The 25909-nt window shown below is 38.6% G+C and overlaps 2 protein-coding genes across 6 annotated transcripts in view; one reads left to right on the top strand and one right to left on the bottom strand.

Moving 5' to 3' along the window:
• RFX7 (regulatory factor X7) overlaps positions 1-9701 on the bottom strand; it is a 74625-nt gene extending 64924 nt beyond the window's left edge. Inside the window, exons 1-2 of one of the 2 annotated variants that reach the window (XM_032446971.1) lie at positions 9619-9701; positions 8909-9069 (exon numbers count right to left, since the gene is read on the bottom strand). The gene's annotated coding sequence lies outside the window, so the exon portion shown is untranslated. Of the gene's footprint in view, positions 1-8908; positions 9070-9380; positions 9496-9618 lie in introns of those variants that run through there. The other variant, XM_032446970.1, reaches the window with a different exon arrangement.
• On the top strand, positions 9670-25433 carry TEX9 (testis expressed 9). 4 transcript variants are annotated; one of them, XM_015872743.2, is made up of 12 exons: positions 9670-9751; positions 9858-9943; positions 10774-10837; positions 12256-12323; positions 15679-15727; positions 16695-16780; positions 18041-18201; positions 19178-19260; positions 20479-20652; positions 22223-22357; positions 22835-22969; positions 24769-25433. In XM_015872743.2, exons 1-12 carry the CDS (start codon positions 9716-9718, stop codon positions 24844-24846), a joined length of 1155 nt encoding a protein of 384 aa, XP_015728229.1. In that variant the 5' UTR covers positions 9670-9715; the 3' UTR covers positions 24847-25433. The 4 variants fall into 4 exon arrangements, with proteins under 4 accessions (XP_015728229.1, XP_015728228.1, XP_015728232.1 ...); XM_015872742.2 differs by having other exon boundaries at positions 12253-12323; XM_015872746.2 differs by lacking the exons at positions 15679-15727; positions 16695-16780.
• The last annotated feature ends 476 nt before the right edge of the window (positions 25434-25909 follow it).

The following is a 25909-nucleotide window of genomic DNA, read 5'->3' as shown; positions in this document are numbered from 1 at the left end:
CTGTATCTACAGCTGCAGCGCACATTGAAAAGACTTCAGACAACAAAGGATCAGTCCCAAAGGTAGTCCCTGTATCATGGTTTCTGCCACAGTATTCTTGGAATTGAAAAACTTGAATTGATAAGGTAAAGAAATGGAAGAGTATAGGTTGTAAAGGGCGTGTTGAGGCCTTTTCTTAAAAAACAAACAAACAAACAAACAATACCAAAAAACCTCACGTATGAAAGGGAATTCTAAAAACTTGGAAATAAAAGGGCTTCATATCATATTACTAATCAAAAGAATACATAATTTGGGGATTGAAACATTAGGAAAAGATTTATAGTGGAAGAAGTAAACTTAATAAAAACTTAATAACTCAAACAGCACCGTATAGTCATGGATCAAACAATGAAATAGAGCACTTCATATTACTTTCAGGAATGCTAGTTCTGCTTTTCCTATCTTATTCATTCATTACAAAATTCATTCTACTATAACCCAGACATAAACTAAACTGTTTACTAAAGTTTGTTTGGAGAAACTTAACTTTAAAGGCAAATATTAGCTCAACTAGCATGTCCTTCTGGAAAAAAAGGTACAGTTTGGTTAGCATGAGCAGTATTTCAGATGGGTCCATTTCCATTCCAAAGGGGATGAAACGAATTTAGCAATCTGGCTCAGTAACACTGTTAGATAAGAGCTCTCATGCTTACCACTGTATATGAGCTTAACCACTTTCCTGAGTTCCAGTTTGACATCACTCTCCATGAAAACTCACATATTTTCAGAGATCTACAGAAATACTGTACAGGTAGGGAAAAATATATTTTACTTGTTGTACATTAAGCAGTGCTTCCTGTAGCCCTGTCAGATCATCAACCATCATTGTCACATGGGTAGCTTTGTAAAACTCTGATGCAAACATCAAGAATCATCTGTCAAGTGCTCAACATTCCATTTTCTATTGGGCGGCTGACCACAGAAGGAAAAATGCAATTATACATGGCATGGAACAACATCATTTGCTGTTTTACTGCTAATGTCAACACATTCGCTAAAGCTGCATGGAAAATAAACCACAACCTTAGTTGAGGTGGTTTTTCTAGCACAGGCCAGCACTTAGTCATGGGCCAAAGCAACACAGGGAAAGGATGCCTGATTGCTGTTCATGTTGTACTGACATGAAGGATAAAGAGAAAAAATAATGCATTTATTACTGTTATTACCTTCTTTTTTTTCTCTTTCCCCAGCAATGCTGCATGTGAGCAAAGCCTGATTATGTTGTTCAGGAAACACAGTCCTCTGCTAAGAGTTAGTTTGCCAAAAACCATTAAGATGATTTTACTATATTCAATATTCACTTAATAAGATTTAAAATTGAAACTATAATTTTCTCTTCTGAGGTTTAAAATAAAACTAAGGAGAAAGATTAAGAAACTTCAGCAAATATATTAAAACTGGATACATTAAAACTCATGTCAGAGATAACAGCTTCCTCTCTAAACACTGTCTTTACAGTGAATACAGCAGCTTTTCACTTTGCATGATATCATTTATTTTGTTTTAGTGCACTTTTGAACCTCAAGTTTGCACTACGACTATCATTTACAACACAGCTGGTAGTTCTGGCTGTTTAAGAAATGACAGGCAGGTGATCTTCACACAACTGAAGTCACCATTGTGGAGGTGTGACAAAAGTATGTATCAACCTCAGTAGAATTTGACCAAGTGTAATTTTATTTTAATGCATTTCAAGATCCAACATACAATGAAATGAAGCACTGCAGAATGTCGTTATAATCACGTGAAGCACTACAGAATCATGATTACAACCACAGTCGCCTGATATGTTGATTATGTCATTTAAAATGGATTAAATTTAACTTTATTCCTACTCTTTATGTGTGAAATGCTTAATTTATTCAAATTAGAAATAATTTTACAATGACTGTTTTCACTATTCAAGCTGTCAACACTGAAAATTCAGCTTTTTTTGTTTGTCTTGCTTACAATCAGTTGTTTTTATCTCTATATTCCATTGGCTGTTCTTTATGCAGTGCAACAACCTTGAAAAATCTGAGTAGCAAACACTGTCCAAATGTAAGTAAACAAAATAGCTATTCCAATGGATCTCTCTTGCTCAGATTTCAGGAAGAAGAACCCACAGCCCAGTCTCTGAACTTAAATGCCATTGCAATGCTCTTTCTACTCAATTCAGCCAACAGCATAAAAGCTGATGCATTCAGAATGAACACTAGCTTGATTTTCTTCACTCCTACTATGTTACCCAAAGGTTCAGAGCACGTGAACACATAAATTAATTTAATAATGCAAATAAATTATTTGACAATATATCTTAAAGGAACGTACAGCCTTTTATCTGCTACTACATTAGTTGTAAATCTGCCCTACCCCTCTCAGTGCATGTACAATATCTACATGAAAATGGGGATTCAACGTTGTTTGGAAAAGAGGACTATAACGAATGACAGGACAGAAGCAAGAGCATTTTTCTGTTTCATTGTACATGTAACTAAGAACGTTTGTATTTATATATTTGTTTTTGTCAGGGATTTGAAATTCTATGTGGTATTTATTTTTCAGGAGGCCTTCTCAGTTATCTATTTACTGTCGCCTGCTGAAGCACAAATCCTGGGAAATCTTAGCTCCTCTAAAGAAAAACAAGTTGTGAGCATACAACAGAAACCATCAAATCACTGCCAAAACGCCCCAGCCTGCAAATTCAGTATTCAGTCCAAGGTTATATTTGCCATGGCAAGGTGGTTTCTTTGAAAGACAAAGTGCCTGACTGTCCCACAGTAGCTTCATCTCTGTATTCCCTCACAAATCCCCATTATTGAAGCCCTGGTTTAGTTTAAGCTAACTGGCGAATTACTATTTAAGTGTGATTGTTGCAGTGATACCTAAGCAAAGCTTTTGAACATGTTCAGTATATGTAACTTCCAAAAGATTCAGTCCAACTTTAGTTCAAGTGTTGAAAACACTTGTGCTTTTCCTGGTGGCTGCCCTCTCATCAGAGATGATCACTAATGTTGTACTTGGATCTCAACTGTAAGGACTGCTGTAGAGTGCTATGGGGCATCCTGCAACTGGAGATGACTTCAGTTGCAATTGTGGGTGCTCAGCATGCTTAAAAATTAGGCCATGCATTTTTAAAAGCTATCAAATACTGTGTTGTTAAAATAACATCTCTTTTTCATGTGGCAGAAGAAAAAATATCACAAGAATTTCTGCTGGCTCTGCAAATAATAACAATTGCTGTCAGCATTTGTTTATGAAAACCAACAAAACCCAACAAAATACCCAATTCTGAATTACACATGTCATTGTAATTAGTAAAAAAGTTTGTGCCTCACAAAACTAAAAGAATTTTCCAAAGCAGTTGAATGCACTAACAAGTCACAAACATTTGTTTAACACAGAAGCACACAGGTGGATTTTTACTTCATTTTACTATGCAGCTAGTGGATTTCTATCATCGATCAGTCATAAGCAGAGGAGCCAAGGGCTGAATCGATAATACAGCATGGATTAACATTTCTTTTATCATGCAGTATAGAATGAGCAAATGCCAAAACATGTTATTCTAGTTTAAGGTTACACTGGGGATATATCATTTGTGAATGCTAATACTGACACCTTAAAGTACTGACAGGCAGACTGATGACTGTTGTATTGTTAAACTAACTTCTTGAGGGTTTGGGTCTGTTGTTTTTCTTTGTTTGGTTTTTTTTTCCCCTGTATGTATAGGCTGTTTGGTTGGTAGGTTGGTTTGGCTTTATGTTTTCTTCCCCCTCCAAAAAAACCCAAACATCTTACAACAAAGAATCATACACCTGTCATAACCTGGTAATATTACAGTGGCTACTTTGAAGAGCGGTCTGGAAGAGTATTTGCCAAACCTTTTGATCCATAGTAATCAGAACAGAAGTGCCCAAAACCCAGAGATTAAAGGATTAGGCCTCAAGAAAGACTTGTGGTATTTCAAGAAAATGTGACTGATGCTCACCACTTATTTTTTACAGTGCTGATGAGATTTAGTGTTTAAGGTCCTTTCCTGTTCAGACATAAAAGCTGCTGTAATCAGAGTATTACTAGGAAAAACTACTCTGGTTGGGGATTCAATATGTTTAAATTGTTGAGCCAAGGTTATTGTTTGGATTAGGTTAGAAAGGATGACATAGAAATAAGTAAGCTCCAATACTGCAGCAAAGCAGAGAAGAACAAAGAAAAATGTTTGTGTTTGTACACAGCATTCTGGAAACCCCAACTATGCTAGTGATAGCTATATAAAAATAATTCAGAATAGCCTAGCAACTAGACATTGTATATGTATGTCTACACAGCCATTAGAAGCAGAGTAAACATTTCCACCAAACTGAAACCGATATGAAAGCAGAACTGGAGGCAGTGGAGATGGAAAAGACTTACTAGGTCAGCCTGCCCATCCCCCAGCCCTGTTGTCCCTCAAAACCTGTGTTCTTGGTTCACGCATTCCTCCTCTGTGTGTTCTGCTTCACAACACTTAATGCATAAACAACCAACATCCATTAGTGTCATCCTGCTACAAAACATGCAATAACAGGCTAAACTAACAGTAAACTGTTCTAGGATATCTGTTGGTAAGGCCCAAAGATTTTTTGCAGACTTCATATATCCAAACAGCTAACAGCTTTTTCATAGGAAATACACAGCTATTGGTAATACTTGGTCTTCTTTACAATTTAGAGAGGCACTGGAAAACCATGAGAAAATATCAGCATAAAACTATGCTCAGATATGCAATTGTGCCATTTCAAACATTGCTGGATTATTATCACTGATTAGGGGCAAAAAAAACAGCAAAAAAACAGCAGCTGTCTGAGGAATTCCCTCCATGTCTGGATTATTGATTTAATAGCTACACATTGTCTACATCTTACCACTCCACTAATGTCTGAAAATGCTGTATGTGAGTTTGCACTATTATCTTCTCTGTAATAGCACGAGAATTATGTATTTTATTAAAATCAGTCTGATCTGGGGAAGAGTTCAGGATTGGTTGTTATTTCCACTGAAGAACTCCACACAATAGAAATACAAAATACCAACTGTATCTTTAAAGTAGAAATTAAGGTATTTGGAGCTGAAAAATTAAAATAAATAATTGACTTTTCAGAAAACAAAATATTGAATTTTGCTTACAGTTCACTCAAAAATTATCCTTTTCTTTCTTACCCCTCTAGGCAGCTGGAAGTAGAAAAATGAAGCAGAAATGTAAAACAGGAAAATTATTGAAGTGTGAAAGGGGATCTAAGTGTTACAGTGGCTTAGGTTACAGTGATACACTTAAGCTTTGTTACACTTAGGAAGTCCAGGTAGATAGATGGTAGACAAAAATTACCTGCTAATTTTACAACCCTTGCCTGTCAGCGTGTGCTGCAGTCAGCCTGTCTCTGCTTTACTTCCTTATTACTTGGTTCAGCCTGCTCAGGCTGTGGTTTTTGTTCTGTGTGAGGCTCCCTGTGCATGCCCTGCTTGTGAAGCATGCAGATAAAAAGCATGGTGTGAACGGCAGCTTATGTCACGTGCACAACAAGATATGGCAGCGTTGTGGGGTGCACTGCTGCAACAGAGGCAGCCCCAGGAACACAGGCTTTCTTTGAGAGCAGATTGGATTGCTCTGGATTCACTTGCCTAAAAACGTGGGTGTTGACTGAGAAAAGTAACAGTATTCAGAACTGAGAATGTAAACATAGTACAGTAAACAGTCTATTCATGACTGCTTAACCCAGAGCAGGGTAATCTAAGCAGTACAGACTGTCCTGGTCAAAGAAACTTGCATACATGTGAGAATGATACAGTTTGTGTTTTATTGCCTCAGTAAAGCATCCCTCTTTCCTAGCACGGAGGGTGCGGCAGACAGCAGTAAGTCCTGTAAAAGCCATTTCCTTCTAGAGTTGGAATCAACAGGGGTGGCATTTTACTACAAGCCTCTTATATATGAATTGAATTTTACCACGTTAGCAAGGACAATACATAAAACCCTTAGTGTGATTATTGGTCTAAAAACGGTAACACTTGTGCCCATACATGATGTTACTTATGCTATTTCTTTGTTTAGTATGGGCCTAAAAAAACAACAACAATGAAATCAAACCAACTTGAGCAGCTGTATCAGTTGCTGGCTCCTTAACCTGGTACATCTGCAATGATTTTTGTGGAGGAATATATTGCCCTAAAACACTATTGTGAATATGTTGTCCTAAAATACTATAGTCTCTCTGTTTTTGACAACTAATGAGCATGTGCATGAAAATCATGCGTCTTCCTACAGTGTTAGCTGTTGATAGTATTCAGGTCTCTGCAAAATGATACAAGGCATGGAAAAGTCAACATAATGAACCTTGGAGACAGTGAGAATATACTATGAACAAAAAAAATGTATCTAAAATAGTGAAAAGCTCAATATATAAATATTCATATTTTTATTGGAGGAGGGAAGGAAGATTATGAAATTAATGCCTGCAGAAGACGGCCATAAGTAACAATTAAATAGTGCCTGTTTTTGTTCTAATAAAAAATAAACACTGCATATTGATCCTCAGCTGTCTTCTGCAATAAACTATTCTAGCACAACAGCTATTTACAACCTTCTGTTCTGAACCACTCCTACCAACTATACTTACTCAGCTCTTCTGTTCTATGATCTACCTGCTCCTTTGCTGAAAGATCAGCAATGCAGTGAACCACTTATCTTGTAATGCATGCATTTTTGTTAGAGCCATGTAACTCTGAGACCTATCAAAACCTTCTAAAACAAAGAAAAATATGAAACACTTAAAAACCACAGAAAAACAAAGACATGCTACCTATAAACATGAAGAGATACTAGCAATAGGTCCCAGCTATAGCTCAGAGTGATGGCAGGTATTGATCCACTTGAAATCTGCATTTTGTTTCAACACAACATTTTGATACCACAGTCACAATGCTTAAATTAACTTTTTGAAAATAAATACATGGAAACTGGAAATCTGTGAACAAAAATTGCTAGATAAATCTCAGACCATACCAATGCTAGGCTTTCAAGTGCTTTTTTGCAGATAAACAAGATCAATTTTTCAAGCTCTGTATGTATCTTGCTATTGGCTGTCCTCTCTAATATAAGCCTATTCTCTACCCAGTTACCAGCTAAGTATTATAGAATTAACCACAACTGTTAAGGTCACATGAAATCAACGTAAAAGTGATAAAACACGAAGGGATCAAGAATATAACACAATCTCTTATTTCTGTTTCCTAAGTCTCTGGAGAAATACTTTAAAGGTTCACTAATAAATACTTATCTAAGCATACAAATCTTTTCATATTATTTCAAATAAAGGTAGTTGAATTTTAAATCCAGTACTGATTGGATTTAAATATTTCAATAAATCATATTAAATAAATCATGTTGTGAATCACAGAAAAATGTGCAAATCCACAGTCCTAGTATACATTTATGTCATCATTCCCATAGGGCTTTACACAAAGAGAACTCTGTGCTACAGTGTTAACATATTTAATCATTTATGATATAACAAATTACCCCTCTTTTGTTTATTAACAGTTAGCTTAAAGCTGGCTAGAAAACTACTGGCTCTAATCTCTTTAATTTCAACCAGTGATTTTGTTGCCTGAGTATCTCGCTAGCAGAGATCCTCTAGCTGATATTTTTTGCATGTTTTGCCTGCCATGATTGTACAGCTTTATCAAATAAGAGCTTCAAATCCAGCAGGTATATTTCTAAAATATTCCTGTCTGAAAAAAAAAAGAGAAAATACTCTACTTCGGGAAAAAAATGTATTAATTGCTTTTGGAAAAGAGTATGTCTGTCTTTGTAGCTTTCATTCTGACAACCTTGTTGTCATTCTCTAGTTCCTCTGTTTCTCTTAAAATCTGCCAAAATCTCACTCTGGAGGCTTAACCTTTATTTATAGAGGTTATGATGCTTTAATCTGTCTTGGAATCAACAACTTACCACTTAAAATCTATCCTTCCCTCTGTGGAGTTCTGTTTTCTAGAGCTGCCATCTCCCTTCCTTGTTTCTCCAACTCAAAAGCTTAACTCGCAGAGTTAAGCATGTCATGTTTTAAAAGGCCACCACTAACTTACTGCTGTTCCTATTAGTAAAAAAAATAACTGTAATGGATTGACTTCTTAGCTGATTATTTTTTTCACAAAGCTCTGTAAATTTTTTCATAGGCTTGACTTATTCTCCCATATCAATACCAATGTTACCCTCAAGGACTTTCATTTTCTATATTGATAACTGTTTTTTGTTGTTGTTGTTTGTTTGTTTTACCTTCTGCTAATTACATTTGTCCTGTCTTTCATTTCATTCCCATTTATTCCACTATTCTTCATGTCTCAGACCTCTAGGTGTATCTCTTCCAAGCACATCTCCTGTTTTTTCAACTAATACTTCCACAGAAAGCCTCCAACTATGCACAGAGCCTTTATATTCAGTCAATCAAGTCTTTACGAATTCCTTCTTGCAAATCTCTTCACTGAAATCACATACAGTCTATATAGCTCAGCGTATAGCGCTGTGTTACTGTTGCTATACAGATATCCAGATATACATGTCATAGAATCATAGAATCACCAAGGTTGGAAAAGACCAACAAGATCATCCAGTCCAAACATCCGCTCATCACCAATAGTCATCACTAAACCACGTCCCTCAACACAATGTCTAAACATTCCTTAAACATACCCAGGGTCTGGAACTCCACCACCTCCCTGGGCAGCCCATTCCAGCACCTGATCACTCTTTCAGAGAAGTAGTATATCCTAACGTCCAGCCTGAATCCCCCCTGGTGCATATGTGGCTGTATGTATGTTTGTGCTCTCAGACAGACAGAAATGCTGATGAACTGACCTTGTTAAGGCCATCTGGATCCATAACTCTGACACTGGAACTCAGTGATGCTCAGTGTGGTGTTTTTCTTATTCTTCCTCAGAGCTGCAGCATATGGAGCAGTGCAGGACTCAGGGGCTGCCAATGAGGGAATCAACCTTCGTACAGAGGGGCATCATCATCTAGAAATGCATGAAAGGAAATATCACTGAATGCGCAGATGAGGGGGAAAGCCACGTGTGAAAAAGGGAATGAAGCAGTGGGTGAAGGGGAGAAATGCAACAAAACCAAACAACGTGGAGGTGAAAACCAAGAGGACTAAAAAGAGACAATAAAACAGAAAACACACAGATGAGAGAGCAAAAGAACAGTCTGCGGGGTGGGACTGAAACAACTGCCATCACGAAACGATGTCAGAACCACAGGCAAGGCCAAAAGGCCAGAAGGGAAGAGTAGCAATAAAGATTTAGTACAATATGGTGTATAACGGCACCTCAGACAGCATCCCTTCTCCCTCGCCCCACTGGCCGGCAGCCCGCTGACACTCTGGGGCCTCTGGGCTGGGCTCCATTCCCCGCGCCCTGGGGCTGCGGGCTCTGCCGGTGGGCTTCCACACGGCGAGCGTGAGGGGACGTGACCAATGGCTTCACTTTCTCCACTTGGTAGCAAGATCTGAAACGTGGCTGCCTCTCGAAACCCGGCGGCGCCAGGAGAGGCTTGCCAAGGCTTACGGGGAGAAAAGCAAGCCGTGCCTCGACCCACAGCGCCGGAGGGGACGGTCGGTTGCCGGGGAGAAGGCGACGCCGCGCGGCAGCCCGCGCGAACAAAATGGCGGCGGGCGGCAGCGGCGGGGCCCTGTCCCGGGTGAGGCGGCGGTTTGGGCGAGGGGCGACGAGCGGGGGGTGGGAGGGAGGCGGGGAGCGGTGCGGGGCAGGGCTGCGGGCCGCACGCTGAGTCGCCCTCGTTGCAGGTGTGCAGAGCGCCGGGCGGGGCCTCGGTGCTCGCCGGGAGCGATGCGGTGAGCGGAGAGCTGCTGGCGCGGGAGGAGCACTACAAGTAAGGGGCGGCCGGGGGGCGGCGGCAGACCCTGCTCACCTCCCCGGCACCGAGCGCTGCGGGATGGCGGGGAGTCGGGCCTCAATATCCCAGTGTCTGAACCGCTTGTCCCACAGCGCACTGACAGAAAGGCTGTAACTTCCTTCCTTCCATCACCGTGCCGTGCGGGGAACACAGCGTGGCTGTGTACAGCGCTGGGCCTTGCTTCGCTCAGGGGCTTTAGGTTTTGCTGCTACTTAACAAAATGGCGTTACTCGTACTAACCTGCATATAAACACAGTGACACGTTTTAATTCTGTATTCACGTCATTGAACGCGACTGCTTCTCTAGTCCCTGCTTCGAAGTACGCTTCAGGATCGTGACTGAAAACAGAAGTGCTGCGGAGTTAAAGATGCGAAATGTGGTTTAAGCAGTAACATGACAGAAAACAAGGGCACCCTGTCTGTCTCAGGACTGTGCAGCCTGGGGGAGAGACCTCAGAGCAGCCTTGCAGCGTCTCAAGGGGGAGCTGTAAGAAAATGGAGCTGTAGGTACCCCTGTTCGGAGCAGGGGGGTTGGTCTGGATGGCCTTTAAGCATTCCTGCCAACTGAAACCATTCTGTGATTCTATTATAGTCTAAACATGCGTACATGGTGTTTTATTACTATCGATTTGATAGAAAGCCAGGACACTGATGAATCAACTTGAAGAATGCCTTGTAGTATTTGCTGCTCCTTTGTAGGAGTTATCAACATTTCACTTAGTTCAGGCAGATGCTACCAGGCTCACACGTACATCTTTAAATCTCTCAGAAACTCAGTGACAAGCATTATTACTGTACTTTTTCAGGAGACTGAATGCAGAATTAGAAGCAAAAAGAGAAAAGCTGATGCGTCAGACCGAAGAAGTAATGGTGAGTAGGTTATGCAGGCTGTTATGTAATTCAGCCTTGGTTCACATGGACACGGGGTCAAGTTTCAAAAGAAATTATTTTGACCATGACAACTAAAAGTAGTTTGGTTTCAAATTCAGTCTAAGCTTTTCTTGCCTTTTCCCAACTCCCTTCCTTCAGAATTGTATGCTTCTACTAAAAAGACACGCAGTAATAGTTTTTATAGAATTTCATCAGGTAGATGGATATTCACATAACTGTGTAGAACATTTGCTAAAAAAACTTTTTATGATGTTTAAGTATCATCTCTGCAGACGGTTTTATGTCTTAAATGAAATGCTATTTTGGTGTTTGAAAACCAGATGCTGCAATAACTAGTGAAATACATGGCTGAAGCTGAAAGGAGTACCAAGAATAAGCAATATAAATAGAAAAATATGTATTCAGTTAAAGGAAACTTTCTTAAAACAGGAAAAAAAATCCTGTTTATTGTTAGTATTATCTTTTAATGTTGGTGTGGCTTTGTGCCAATTTTTATATGAAAAATTGGTCAAGTTATACAAAAAAAGAGAGCTTGGGGGGTGATCTGTTTCATACCCAAGACACCTTTACAGAACGTGCCCTTCTTATTAGAAATATTCAAAATATGGTTTCACTCAAATAAAAAAGGCTTGAAAACCAAAATATTTTGCCTATTTATTGAACTTCATTCTTTGTGTCCTATGAAAGCATACATTCCTCTAGAGTTCTGGTAAGTTGAGGCTGTGTGGCATTTGAACAGAAGCAGATGAAGCACCCAAAATAGCATCTAGTCTCTTTCCTTTGAGAAACAGCAACCAAACTGCTTTCCCCCCCCCCCCCCCTTCTAAACACAGCTGCAGATCAAATATTATTGGGACACTTAATAAACCATGTAGCACTGCCCGATTGCACAGATGCACATTTAACAACAAAAGAAAAACAAGTCAGAATTTAAAAAGGAAAACAGGATAACTACTTTTAGCTCTGGATTATGCTTTCTAACCATTTCTTAGCAACACAGAAGCTATCTCAACGTTCAGCATTTGACTAAATTGTTCCCTGAAGAACATAACAACATATCAATGTCTGAATTATGGCTGTATTGCATGAATGAAGGCATATATTTAAGGCTTATGCTGCAGTACAGCAACTTGAAAGTTTTTTCCACCTCCTATGCCCACACTTCAGAGAAAGAGGGAGGATAACAGTATCTCAGATGATGAGTTTGCAGAAGTCATGCATTCTGAAGCAGTTTTTTTATTTCAAGCTACCTTTTCCTGTGTTTAACAATCCTTTTATAAAGTAGACTTAAGTTACCGTGTCTTCTATAGTTCCACCATGATTTACTAATATATAATTGCTCTTTAATAGTTCATATTCTCCCCAAATTGACTTCTTTCTTTTCCTTAATAAAGAAGAGCCGACAAGAGACACTGTCTAGACCAATTTCAGTACAAACTAAGTACTGTGAAGATGGCAAACAGAGGTATGTACTTTGCAATTACTGTGTGTATTTCATGGGGAATCTCTGGTAATCATCTGTACTCCCTGACTTGTCCTAGCCGTGCTTTGCAGCGCAGACCATTAGTGGAGTCTAAATATTATCCTGTTGATTTGAATAACTGATATTAAACCAGTTTTCCTTGTTTTCAGATAAGTCTTATTTTTGCTGAAATATTCTATCTAGGAGACTAAATAGTTCAGATATATGTAAAATGCAAGTAAAAGAAGTGGGTTTATTTACAGTACAAAACAGTGAACATACAGTAGTTGATGGCTTTTAACTGGTTTAGCTTATAAAGAAATAGTTTTTATCTTGGTTCTAATTTTACTTTAGTTAAATGCTGTGGAACAGGAAATACACTATTTAAAGAAACAACAACAAAAACAACCCACAACAAAGAAACCCAAGATAGACAAACATTCAGCTGCCACCGTCTGGAATGTTGCTATCATTGCACTTTACATACTTTCGCTCTGTAAGAATTTATGCCCAGATGTGGGTTTTGGCCTTTATGTTCAAATCTGTTAGCTATAGAGTGGTTCCTGGCAGTATTTACTCAGTTGTTCAAAGGTTTGTATACTGGTAGCACTGAAAGTGGCTAAGATGGAGATATGCTAATATACAGCTTAATGGAGGATCTACTAGATTACCACATTTGTGTCAAGAAGTCTCTGATGGAAGCCTGTACACCAGCAAAAGCCTTTGCTATTATAGTAACAGTTATTCCTGAGCTATTTTGAGGCTGTCTCTGTAAGGTGTGAAGGTCAGGAAAAAAAAAAACAAATTGAAAACCCACCATCTCTTGTCAGTATAGCCATGCACTGTAAGCATATTCTAGTACATAGATCTTTAGTTTTATATTCTGCTGGCTGAATTTTGAATACTTGACAGAAGGTTTTTATGAACTTCAAAACCGAGTTGAATTATGAGTAATTTCACAAATGAATGTGATCAGAGGAATCAGCCCCACAGTGATAGTTAACAACTGTGGTGGTATACATTCGAAATAAACAGAAGTGCTGGAATCGTTACAAAAATGTTGGTAAGTAATGCATCAGAGCAGCAGCTAATCTACCAATTACTTACATAAATTAAAAGGTCTTAAAACAAGCACTGTCTGTATTCTGGTAAATGTGTGTAGAAGAGGATTGAAATCCCATGCTGGAGTGAAAAAAAATACGAGCGTATGTTAGGAATCAGGCACACTGCTTATCCATGAGTAAACATTGAGGCCATTCAATTAGATTAGTTCCAAGTATTTGATATGTATTTTTCCTGCAAAATTATGCAAGCAAATTTGCTGTAAGTCCAAAGGAAGCACCTAAAATCTTTTTGAAACAAGTTCCATTGTTTCCTTTAAGGCAAATGAACACTAGAGATGCTGGAATGAGGGGGAAACATTGAGGTCAAGTAGGAGATAGAATGAGAAAAAAGACAAGTGGCAAAAATTAATAAGAAATGTTAAAAGGCAAAAATATTCAAGTCATTCTTTATGGAGAATTGTATTTTAAAATAAGTAATGGAGGAGATTTTATACTTATGTTTTTGCAGAGAAATGTGATTTACCTAGAGACAAAGCAGCTCCACTGACACTGCATTGAAATCAGCTTTTGTTTACACTTCTGCTCTTCAGAGCATCACCAGGCTCACGGAGATGGGATCTGTGTGCGCATGGGCAGGCATGGTGCAGGCTTTGAATAGGATTAGCAAACACAAAGGGTTTGCTCATGCACATGCATCTCCTATTTACATGCTGAGATGGAATTGCTAAACATCAGCTTCTGTTTCAGTGTCACTGCAACTGTCCAACTACTATTTGTATATCATTTTGGGTTTTACACATTTGTTTCACTTACCAAGCAACTATAGAACTGTATTGCAAGGCTTTAGAAACAGGTTGCTGTGTGAAGGAGGGGGGGAAAAAACCCTGATAGGGATAAATAAATTTAAGAAATTTGGTGAGCAATGAGGTTTTTATTTATTTTGTGAGGAAGGCCAGGGGACAAGGGACTCAGCAGGATCGGATCAGTCTATTGATCATAAGAACGCTTTGTTTTCTCGAGCATCAAATGCTGTATTTTCATATTATCCTGAAAATGTAACTCTTATTTCTGTGGCAACAACTCCTCACTTTCTACGTCCTCTGTAAAACTAGCCAATAGGAAGGGAGCGTGAGGAAAGTAGGGTAAATAGACACAAACTAATCATCCTATTCTTGAAGTCTGTTGCCAGCCACACAGATCATTTCTCCTGTGGTGGTTTCGGTTTTGTTTGGGTATGTTTTTATTTTGGATTAATACAATCTGGAGCTTTGTTCAGATCATTCTTGTTGATGAATGGGCATCTACATTTTTTTAAAGGCAGGACCTAAATATTTGTCTAGATCAGCTGGGCCAAATTATTGCGGTGACTTGATGTGCCTGACATTTAAAATTAATTACGAATATAAGCTTATGTGTTAACTGAGGAGTTAGAAGCTGTAAAAAGTGGTAGAAAAAGATAATCACTCAGGAGATTGATAGAGATCTACATAACTTGCATTCTAAAAACAAAGAACTTATACATCGGACGCATAACTTGAATAATACACAATATGCTAAAACTTTCTGCTCTCTTCCAAAATAATCATTTAACCTGAAATGCGGTTTTCAGCCAAATAAACAGATAAGAAAGCTACTCTAATTTCTGTTGTCCCCCATCTATACAATGGATACAGTATTGGCAATATGTATTTCCTCTGAAATTCTGTGAGACTTTAAAAATTTAATTAAATAAATCACTCCCATTTATTTCACAGTCCCTGTCAACTGCCAACAGCCAATTTAAGCATTCCCCTTCCTGGAGGTAGAGAACACAGGCCTGTATCTTTACCTTTTTTGCATAAATTCACTTATTGGAATGTCAGGTGAGCATACGAGTCACTGAACTGCTGGTGATCTTTGGTCATGTTACCTGTCTCTCCTGTTGAAACTGTTAAGGCTCCATCCATACACTAGCTAAGTGCTCCCTGGTACAGACACAATCACTGGTCTTAGCTTAGTTACCTGCACTGCAAGAGATGAGATTCAGATTCCAGTACATAAGCAAACGGTTGTGTTGGAGGCCATAATGGAATAATTATCCTAGACTCCCCAGGTGACTTGTGTAGCAAATGAGCTCGACTGGAAATAAGAATGAGACTGAATTTATGATTGGACCTGGCGTATGTTTCTACATACTGCTAATGGTAGATGTATCTGATGTTACTCTCCTAATTCAAGTGATGGTGGATTTTTATCACAAAAATGTTGACTTTTGCTATACGCACTCAGTGAATTTAATTCTTCTTTTTCTGCAGAGATCCACTCTGTCTTAAAGTTCCATCTCTTACACATTCTCACACCAAGGTATCAAACTCAAAATTATTCTAATTTTCCTTCTGCTTATTACTTCTGTTTTTGAGGCCATGCTGTAGAGGGGGATTATACGTGTAGGAAGCCTGAGGAAAAGGATGCTCAGAGCACTGTTACAGGGACAGATGGAGCAGCATCTCTGATATTTTCTTCTGCTGCTGCACCGCTGGATAAATAAGCTTCCATTACATTTAGTTTTTGTATTTTAAATTACTCTTCTGTAAAAGCTTTCTGTCACTAGTCAGAAGTGCTCAGTGTTTCAAACATCAATTTAAGAATTCTAAGTACAGAACATTGGAGCATAATTCATTTCTTCCTTTCCCCTGTATAAGACTAAAGGCAGTACTACAGTCTTCTTGTAGTCCAAATAATTTAATGCAGGATGCAAAATGCAATGGAAAAGTGAGATTTAAGTTAGGAACAAACTCCAATTAGAATTACATTGAGTCTTTCAGCAGATGAGTTAAAGTGCCCAGAATGTTCTTCACACTTATTTCTCAGAGTACAGTAGACTCATTTTTGAAGATCATTTACTTCAGTGAAAGAAACAAAATATCATCAGGTCTTTCCATAGGGAAGTTAAGATTACAACAATACTGTTTGGTTTTTTAAAGGCATTTTTGAAGACATGATAAGCAGTGTTGAAAGAAGTGCAGTCCACAACAAATAGTTGATAACTTGATCATACCTCAGAGCTTTCTTAGCAATTAACTTATTATGAATGCTTCTGAAAAAGATCCTACAAGAACTTGGTATTTATAATTTGGACATATGGACATAAAATATGCAAGATAATGACTAATACAAATAAAACTGGAAAAAATTGAAGATACTGAGACTTTGGAAATCAGAGGTTGGGCTTGGATGTATGGAAAAGGGGGAAATAAAAAAGACAGAACACACACTATAAAAAAGTCTTAACTAACTAATAAAAATCCCTATTTTCTGGGATATCTTACAGCCATCTAACAAGAAGAAATGTGCTTCTGCATCCATGGCTCAGAGTAGAATGCACTCTGGAAATAAAGGGAAAATGATGACTTTGAGGTATATTATGCATGTGTTTTGTTGTTTGTAATTAAGAATTTTGGGTTTTGTCTCATCAATGTATTTTTATTCATACATGCTTCTACATTTATCTGTATCTGTACAACTAAATGCACCAAACTGTTTCTGTAGCGTAGCTCCCCCAGGTAGCTGTCTGGTTACCTACGCTCACCTCCACTCAAGCTTTTCTGGAGGCTGACAAAGGCTCTGTTAACTCCATAAGTAAAAGGGTGCCCAGTGAGCACACTCAAAGTACATCTGGGACAAACAGAGTGCCCACCAGTGGTGCAGGCTAATTTATGATCAGACCTGTTACAGGAAACGTGAGGTCTTTCAGCTTCTCTGCTACTTTGGTGAATCTAGGGCTTACAGAACTAGAGAAAGTCAGTAGCAGTACCACAGCTTTCTGGGGTTTTCAGTTTTTGCTGAATAGCTACATCTCTGATAGCAAATTCAAGGTCGTAAGACCAAGAAATCAGGTTCTGGACAGAAGAGTAGAGGAATAATAGAAAAATGTTTGTGGATAAAATCCTGAGAGCAAATGAAAACTGTCACAAGAGAAAGCATGGACACATACCAAAACAATGGTCTGCAGAGTGACAGAACATGGAATCACTGCAGGCCAAGAACATCTTTTGGGATGTGGGAGTCACTTGTGGACCCTTTCTACCCCTTTGATTCCAGTGAGGTTGTACTGGCACCATATCATGAAATTTAGGAACAGTGTTGCAGAGGTGCAGAACCTATGAGCTGAACCCAAAGCTGTAGGAGAAAGTGAGCCTGCGTAGCATCCGTGTTGCATGCATTGTGTTCTCTGCTGTTATAAACTTCCTTTTGCAACTCCTAGGATTAATGTACTTTCCTATCCAGACATAAGATGTAGAAGCTAACAGACAAGGGAAAAAGAAGTGAAACTTAAGACAGTAGTTAAGTCCAAAAGAACATTCCTGTTTCTTTCCGTATCTCTGAGGTATGAAATTGTTGGATGAGAAAGAGACAGTACTAAAATCACAACAGTAGAAAATAGCAATGAATCTGCTTCTACATTATAATGCACAAGCTGCTGTAATAGTGAGGAAGATAACAGTATTTTACATAAAGAAAATGAGAAATTTCTGTTGATTAGTTTTTGTGAGAGCAAGCAATGAAGTTGCGTTAGATAAAGCAAACACTATATTTCTGTAAGTTGTGCCTTATATTATAAACGTAAAATAGTGCTTGTGTTTTGTTATTTTTTTTCCCCTTTTTGCTTTGTTTCAGTCCAGAAATCAATCTAGAAACACAAAATGCTGATGGTGCAGTGTTTGAGGATTGCACTGATTTTTCTTTAGCAAGAACAGTGAATGAAATTGAAGGAAAACTAGAGTCAGATTATCTGGATGACGATATTATTCCAAACACTGCAAGTGAAATTGGAGCAGGTAGGTTTCCTCCTATGGTTACATATGTTATTTGTACTCCCTGACTGTTAGTAATGGTTTCCCCTAGGGGGGGCAAAAAGAAAGTTTTATGCCCTGAAATTATGTTAAAATGAAAAGGTTTTTCTTCTTAAGTATTCTTAAAGGAAAATGAGCCTTCTTACAAGGCTAAAGTAAGCAAGAAGTCAGATTCACTGCAGCCATTAAAAGGACACACAAAAAAACTCCTCATATAATCTAATAGCTCCATTTCAACAGGCATAATTTCACAGAAATAGCTTGGTTTCTAACCTCATGTAATTGTGTGCAAATCTTACTTTAGATCTCCCAATACAGATCCTCAGATTTTTATTTATTATACCTGCATTTCATTGCTTTGTTCTGCTTTGGAATCTTACACCTCAAGGAGTTGTTATTGGTGCTCATGAGAGCAAGGATTATTTCTGTTACTTTAACCAGGAAGTGAACTGAAAACACCACGGGATGATTTATCCTTCTAAAGTTTGTCATTGCCTGTTTAGAACACCCTGAATGCCTCACGGGCAGCAGCAGTTCATCTTTGATGTGGAAAAGAAATTGTTGCAGAGGAGATTAGCAGCGTAAATCTCACAGAGCGTTTATAATTATCACAAGCAAGTGAACATAGATACTAAGTAGCCCCTGTTACAGAGGGACTGGACCCAGCCTTACTCTGAGGAAAGATTTTGTAACCAGGTCATTAAAGGTAAAAGGAAAGCTGGTTGGTTGGTTTGGGTTGTTGTTTTCTGTAATGGAAACAGTAGCAAATACCACCTTAAATCGCCTTTAAAGTGAGCTAAACTGAGTATGCCGCAGTCTGTAACTGAGTAAGATAACAGAATGTTGTGAATACCTATATATAATATGTTTAAAGAAGAGAAACGGTAATACAGTATTGTCTCTTTTCTGCATTGAGTTATGAGTCCTTGGGGATAATAAGTGTAACTTTTTTTGTCTACAGAAGCACAAGTCAGGTTTCTTAAGGCAAAGTTACATGTTATGCAGGAAGAGCTGGATGGCATCATGTGTGAATGCAGGAAAAAGGTAAGTTTTCTTATCTTTTACAAATAATCAGAATTTCCTCACCTTTATTTACATTTTTAAGGGATTTTCCCCCTTCATTTAGTAAAGAACCAGGGCTCTGTTTTTGTTTTGTTTTTGTTTTTTTTTTTTTAATTTCCCAGGAATTTTGAATTGAGAATAGCAATTTCTGGATAAACGTGACCTTGAACTAAGAACTAGTAAAGCATTAAACAGAAAAGAATGATTGGTGCTGAAGTTGTGCCCAGCTCTATGGGCACACACTGGTGCATCATTTTGGGTACTGGATTCTGTGGTGTGGAAGTAACCTTATTATCAGATAATTTTCATATTGGCAAATTCACTGTACAATTATATTAGAAAGAAGCCTGTTGGAAACATCCAGAAGTGGAAGTTTCTAAGGTGTTTGTGGTCACTGAACACTTAGGATAAAGTACACGTTTCCCATGTGAGAAATTTGCATTCAAGCAAGATTCTTAAGATGGAAGAGTAGGGAGAGACTCCATTTCTGTACGTGCCTTGTTAAAGAAATGAAGGACATAATATATCTCTGAGATAACTTGCATTAGAATTCACTTACAGTGTTTAAAAGGTCATAAAAGTAGAATGTCTTTAAATTATAAGGCTTAATGTGGGCTGTAATTGCCATTAGGTCACAGAGCTAATACAGGATCCCCTTGATGGTAAGAGAAACTTGGATTTGATGTATCCAGGAACATTAGTTTGCTTTTAAGTCAAAACCAGATAATCCCTTCAAACATAAAGGACTGATTTCTTAGTAATTATATTCTTTTCCTAGTGTTTTTCCTGATGCATACATTTAGCTCTTCTCGCAAGAAATCACCAAATATCTATGTGCCATTATTCACATTACTATGCACATCATTGTTTTATTCTCACAGCCTTCGAACGATGGGGATTAAATGTTTGACGTGTTACCAAAGGACAGGCAGGAATAGAAGACTGCAGAAAAATACACAAGGAGAAAAATAGGTGCTTTTTTCATAGTACTGCCCTGCTAAATGGGTGGTTTGTTTTGCTAGTTTGTCTTCACATGCACTGTGCAATCCATCAGGAGGTATCTCAGGATTTAAAACCAACAGCACTTTCCAATCTTCATATCTACAGCGTGTATTTTGTAAATAAGAGTGCAAATATATGGCTATCGCATTTTTCTCCTGCAATGTTTTCTGTTTGCTTTTGCCCACTGCTGACAAACAGGATGATGAAAATCAGAATTTAAAATCTCAGCTTAAAGATACCGAAGAAGAAAAGAGGAGACTGCAACGAAAGATGAGCACACAGCAATGTCAGGCTGAGAAGTACAAGATGTTATCACAAGAAGCAAGCAAAAAATGCGAAGGATTACAGCAAGAGGTTGCTGCCCTAGAAAAGGTACTGCAGATATTAATCTCATTTATCTCACAGTGGAGGAAAATCATCAGATGCTCCCTTCAGACAAGTTCAACAGATTCGTGTCCATCAATTCCATTCACATTCCCATCTCTGACAGTAATTTGGGAAAGTGTATTTTGAAGTGTTTAATCACTTTGTAAGAGGAAGAAATGATCCATTTTGCTACTTGCTTTTCTTCTGCTTCTACAGTCACATTCTGTATTTTATGCAAAAAATACACAGTAGACAAAGCAACCTTTTCAGAAACTACCATCAAATCCATATGGAAGTCTTGAAAGCACAAAAACAACCAAAAAAAACCAAAACTACAAGTAGAGGAAAGGATGGATTCTTGTTCTCTGAAATGGACTTGTGTGTAAACCAGCCACTGCAGGTTGGATGCATCAGCATTAACTAGCCCAGTCAGAGCAGACACCCTTACACCCAGCTTTTTTGTTTGGAACTTTGTCTAAGAGCACCACGTGTTTTTCTGTAACTGCTGAGAGCTGGAGGGGTGTAATACTGCCAGTACTGGGTGGTAAATATAATGGAACCAGGAGAAGGTTTGACTCAAAATATGGGGAAGTCAGAATAGACTGTACAGAATACAGTTCCTTCCTCAGTTGCCTTTGCTTGGGATTTACCTCACTTGCTTCAGTTATCCCTAATCTGGTGCATTTTCTAGAAGCTGACAAGGTTTCTTACTTGATTTGATCATGACAAATAATGGCACTGCTTTAAAATATGGAGAAGGGAGAGCGTGCAGAAAGGCAATTCAGAAACAAGAGAGCTTGAGGGTTGAAGGCTAACAAAAAGGCCAGCCCCTTTCCCTGTTTGCTTAACAGAATGTCTTCAGGTACCCAAAGTTTGGTAGATCTTTTTTTTAGTCTGCTTCTTCTTCACAAATGACAAACTGTGCCAGAACTGCTCATCCCTTCTACTTTGTCTTTTATCTACATTCCCCAATCTTTAATCTCATTAACGTGTTTCTCAGCTTGGTCTCTTTTCCTTATTTCCTGACCTGCAGCACTAATACTTACCATATCAGAGATGAGAGGGAACTGTTTTGATTGTTGCCATAAACACTCGATGAACTATTTTCAGCTAGATAAAATAGTCACTACCCTGAGGCACCTTAAGCAGGCTGTTTTAATTTCTTGTTAATTACATGTGAGAATCTGTGAGAAAAAGAGGTAAAAAAAGCAGCTGCAATATTAGCTGCTGTTCCAAAATCTGCTCCAGGTTGGACACAGCAGCACTTGCCAATTTTTGCACTGCACATACAACTTATTTTTTTCTCATGGTCTCACATGGTCAGTTCCACAGCGCATTTAAGGGAACCGTAAGAGAGTTTTAGGAAGACATGCCCATTTTCAAGATGTACAAGGTGAAAGGAAAAGAAAAAGGGCACTAGAGTAGTGAAAATCATGTTCTTTGATTCTGTTTGCAGGCCACACTAATCCACTCAAATTCTCATGGATGAGCCTCACTGTAAATGCATTGCTTTTGTGGCACACCCTAAAATACCACAATTCATAACATTTGTTTTTATCCTTTGCTTCTTATATAGGAATTAGAGAACTTAAAGCGTGCACAAAAACAAGCTGCAAGCAGTCAGAGCGCAACAGAAGTTCGCTTAAATAGGGCCCTGGAAGAAGCAGAAAGGTGCAAAGCAGAGCTGAATAAACTGAAGCAAAGTAACAAGGTACAGTGGCTTAAAAAAACAAAGTCTGGGATTATTCAGTAATGCTGGAAGGAACCCGGAGGCTTGATCAGCTTTGAAAGTATGCCATCTTCTACAGGCTACCCCAGCAGTAGCAGATCAGCAAGAGGCCTAATAACTTATTTCTACTGATAGCACTGCAGGAAGAGATGCATAGAAGAAAATCAGTGCCTGATTTCTGCCCCTCATTTTTGAAATTAGACATGCCTAAAAAGAGAGGGAGATACACTTAAACACCTAAATAAGTACACAGGCAAACTGCAATATTTATCTTGTTAGAAGCCAGTAAATGCCCTCGTTTGAGTTTTCATTAAGTTTTGGTGAGGGAATATTTTAAGACATCCAGTTCATTTCCTGATGGGTCGTGGCTAATATTTGCCATTTTATAATGTTACGCCAAGTTTCTCTGGTTAAAGCTTTACTTCAGTGTATAATACATTTCTTGCCTTCCCATGGCAGGATGTCGCTAACCAAGAACTCAAAACAATTGAAGAATTAAAAGCAGAAAATAAAAAACTACAGAAACAAAAAGGAGAACTAATAGCAGGTTTCAAAAAGCAGCTGAAGTTAATTGATATTTTAAAGAGACAAAAGGTAAGAACCTAAATATTGTTGCCTTTCAAATAACGTGGCTAAAATTCTCTGTTTTCAAGTAACGCACTCACATAAACCACAGCCCCAAGAACAGGAATTTTCAAGGCAATGGAGCAGCTACTTCACTTTCATTAGCACACACAGCCAACATCCTCTTTGGAACTGACTCAGTTCCTAACTTGGAATATATCCTGTCACGGTGAAAGACACTGACAAGCTTTGAGGCCAAGAATATCTGTTTAAGAAACAAAATGCTGTTCAGGTAGTACCTGCAGGCAGCTCCCTGTGGCACTGTGTCAATACAATCCATTTTAGCATGTGAGGTTTTGTTGTCTCTTTTTCTCCAGCATGTTTTTTATTCTACCAGCAGCTGTACCTTAGTGCCCTCTCATGATTAAGCCATTACATTTCAGCCCCATGTTTTTCCTGGGTTCTCAAAGTATGTCCTTCTCTATTAATATTGCTTCTTGGTATTTGTATTGTGAGGGGTTCTGTACGTGTGCAGATCTGGAACAATGTGAAAGACCCTGTAGGTTCTGATGGAAGCAAATCCAAGTGAAGAGTATGTTCTACCGAATAAATGCAACATACATATGAGTATGTATGTAAAGTAAAGCTGCCAGATAAAGAAAGCAAGGAACGGTGACTCAAGCAGAAGCATCTTAGGAGTAGCCTTTGTGATAAGAAAATAGAACATTTACTCTTCAGAGTACTGTGGTGAGAACCTGACACTTAGTAAACACTTGAACTTGTTGAGCTCCATAGAGAAAGAACAGTTCTGTATGAAGTGGCAACTTCATAACACAGACCGCACATACTTATCTTAGGAATAGAGAACTACACAATGGAAATACACCCTGGGATTTTGATTACATCTGCATGGAACAAAGGAGAACAGGTAATCAGAATAAGAACTGGGACTGCTCATGCACTGCCAGTGAAAGCATTTTTCTGTCCACACCAGAACCAAAAAGAAACACTGGAAATAGTGCTAACATCACCTTGTTTTGCACTCCTAACCGCTCACAGTTATTTTCAGAATGGATAAAGCACAGCATTCACACAACAGATACTCTATACCTGAGCTACCTAGTTCTCTGGAGCAGCAGCTTAGAGTAAGGAGCACCAAGGGACAGCATCTGACTGAACTCAAATCAGCATCAGATAAGCTTCACAAAACTTAAATTAAAAAGAGAAAAAAACTTATTAATACTGTATCAAAACTGTAGATAATAGAAGAAACCATTTACCTTAAGTTAATAAAAACACATACTCACAGAAAAGCATTGCTGTTTGGTAGCTGACCTCTCAAAACAGGCAGAAGAACTTGAGAATACTACTAATGCTGCCTTTATCCCTCCCAGCAGAAGGAGCTGGGAAAGGCAGCTAAGCTCACCTGACACCAGTATATATAATTACCAGAATTACTTCAGGTTTATTTCATTTCACAGCAGCCTATTGCTGAATTAAAGAAAACCCCACAGGAAAGGTCAGTTTTCCAGTAATTTCTATGCCCTGTTAAAAATATATATATTTAATGCTATACAAAGACTTAAGAAAAGCCCCCAATCCTTTGAGTAGAGCTGAAGTTGCAATATAAACCATAACATATATCACAAACTGTTGAAGAAAATACATACAGCAACTTCATCTTAAGCAGGTGAGCCTCCATCAGAACCACAGCAAGGAACCACAGCACAATGGATTGGAAGCCCCTTTCGATCGTGCAGAGATCTTTGTGTTTGTCATTTATGCTGCTGTATCTTCTGCTCCTAATTTGTTTGTTTTATCTCTTTCAGATGCACATTGAAGCTTCTAGGATGCTTTCTTTTACTGAAGAGGAATTCATGAAAGCTCTTGAGTGGGGAAATGGTTGATTCAAACTTGTTTGAAATACAAGACAGCCAGTAGGTTGTTCTGGCACTACAAGTGTATGCTAATAGTTAACAAATAGATTCAGTGAATGGATTTTGGTGATTTTGCTCACGTTGAAATTATTTCACCTTTAAACGCCTGATAGGTTGCTTTGGGATGCTACATGCAGTGCAGACTTGCTGTCTGTTCTGTAAGGGGCCAAGGGGCACAAAGCGCGGGTGAACTTTATTATCTGTTATTCTGTTTCAGCATTCAGAACTGTTAGATGAGGTAATGTTCCATCTGAAGAGAAGCCAGAATGACTATAATCTGAAACAACTTATTGTTTAAAGTTCCTATTTTATTTAGGGTAAAAAATAAATATATTTATATATTTCTGTGGTCACTTTATACTGGTAATGGATACAGACAGGAGCAATGGCTCCATATCACAGGTGCTCCACACGTATTATCTCCTGGAAGATTTTCTGATCTCATCAGTATAACCAAGTATTAGATAAAAATGTGGGTGTATATGAGCCAAGCATATGATGTACACAAATGAACAAGAGTAATAAAGGCCTGGCTGATGAAGCTTTGTGAAACCTCAGCTATTTCAGTGGATTCCTCCCTGAGAGTGATTTGGTAGGAACGTGATACACAAAGAGTTTGTTTATGTGCTGAAGTGGTTATTAGCAATGACTCTGAAAGGTGCTTACAGTGAGAGCGGGGCTGGTCTCTTCTCACTGGTGACAGGATGAGGGGAAATGGCCTCAAGTTGTGCCAGGATAAGTTCAGGCTGGATATCAGGAAAATCTTCTATACAGAAAGGGTTGTGAAGCACTGGAATAGGCTTCCCAGGGAGGTGGCTGAGTCACCATCCCTGGATGTGTTTAAAACGTGTTTGGATGTGGTGCTCAGGGACATGATTTAGCAGAGGGTTGTTAGTTAGGGTAGTATGGTCAGGCTGTGGTTGGACTCGATGATCTTTAAGGTCTTTTCCAACCTGAGCAATTCTGTGATTCTCTGACTGACCTCAAAATGAGAATTACATCTCAGATTCTACTGGCAAAGTCACGGAGTTAC

The sequence above is a fragment of the Coturnix japonica genome, chromosome 10 (assembly GCF_001577835.2).
Source record: "Coturnix japonica isolate 7356 chromosome 10, Coturnix japonica 2.1, whole genome shotgun sequence".
Taxonomy (NCBI): Eukaryota; Metazoa; Chordata; class Aves; order Galliformes; family Phasianidae; genus Coturnix; species Coturnix japonica.
This window is presented reverse-complemented; position numbering and strand designations above follow the sequence as displayed.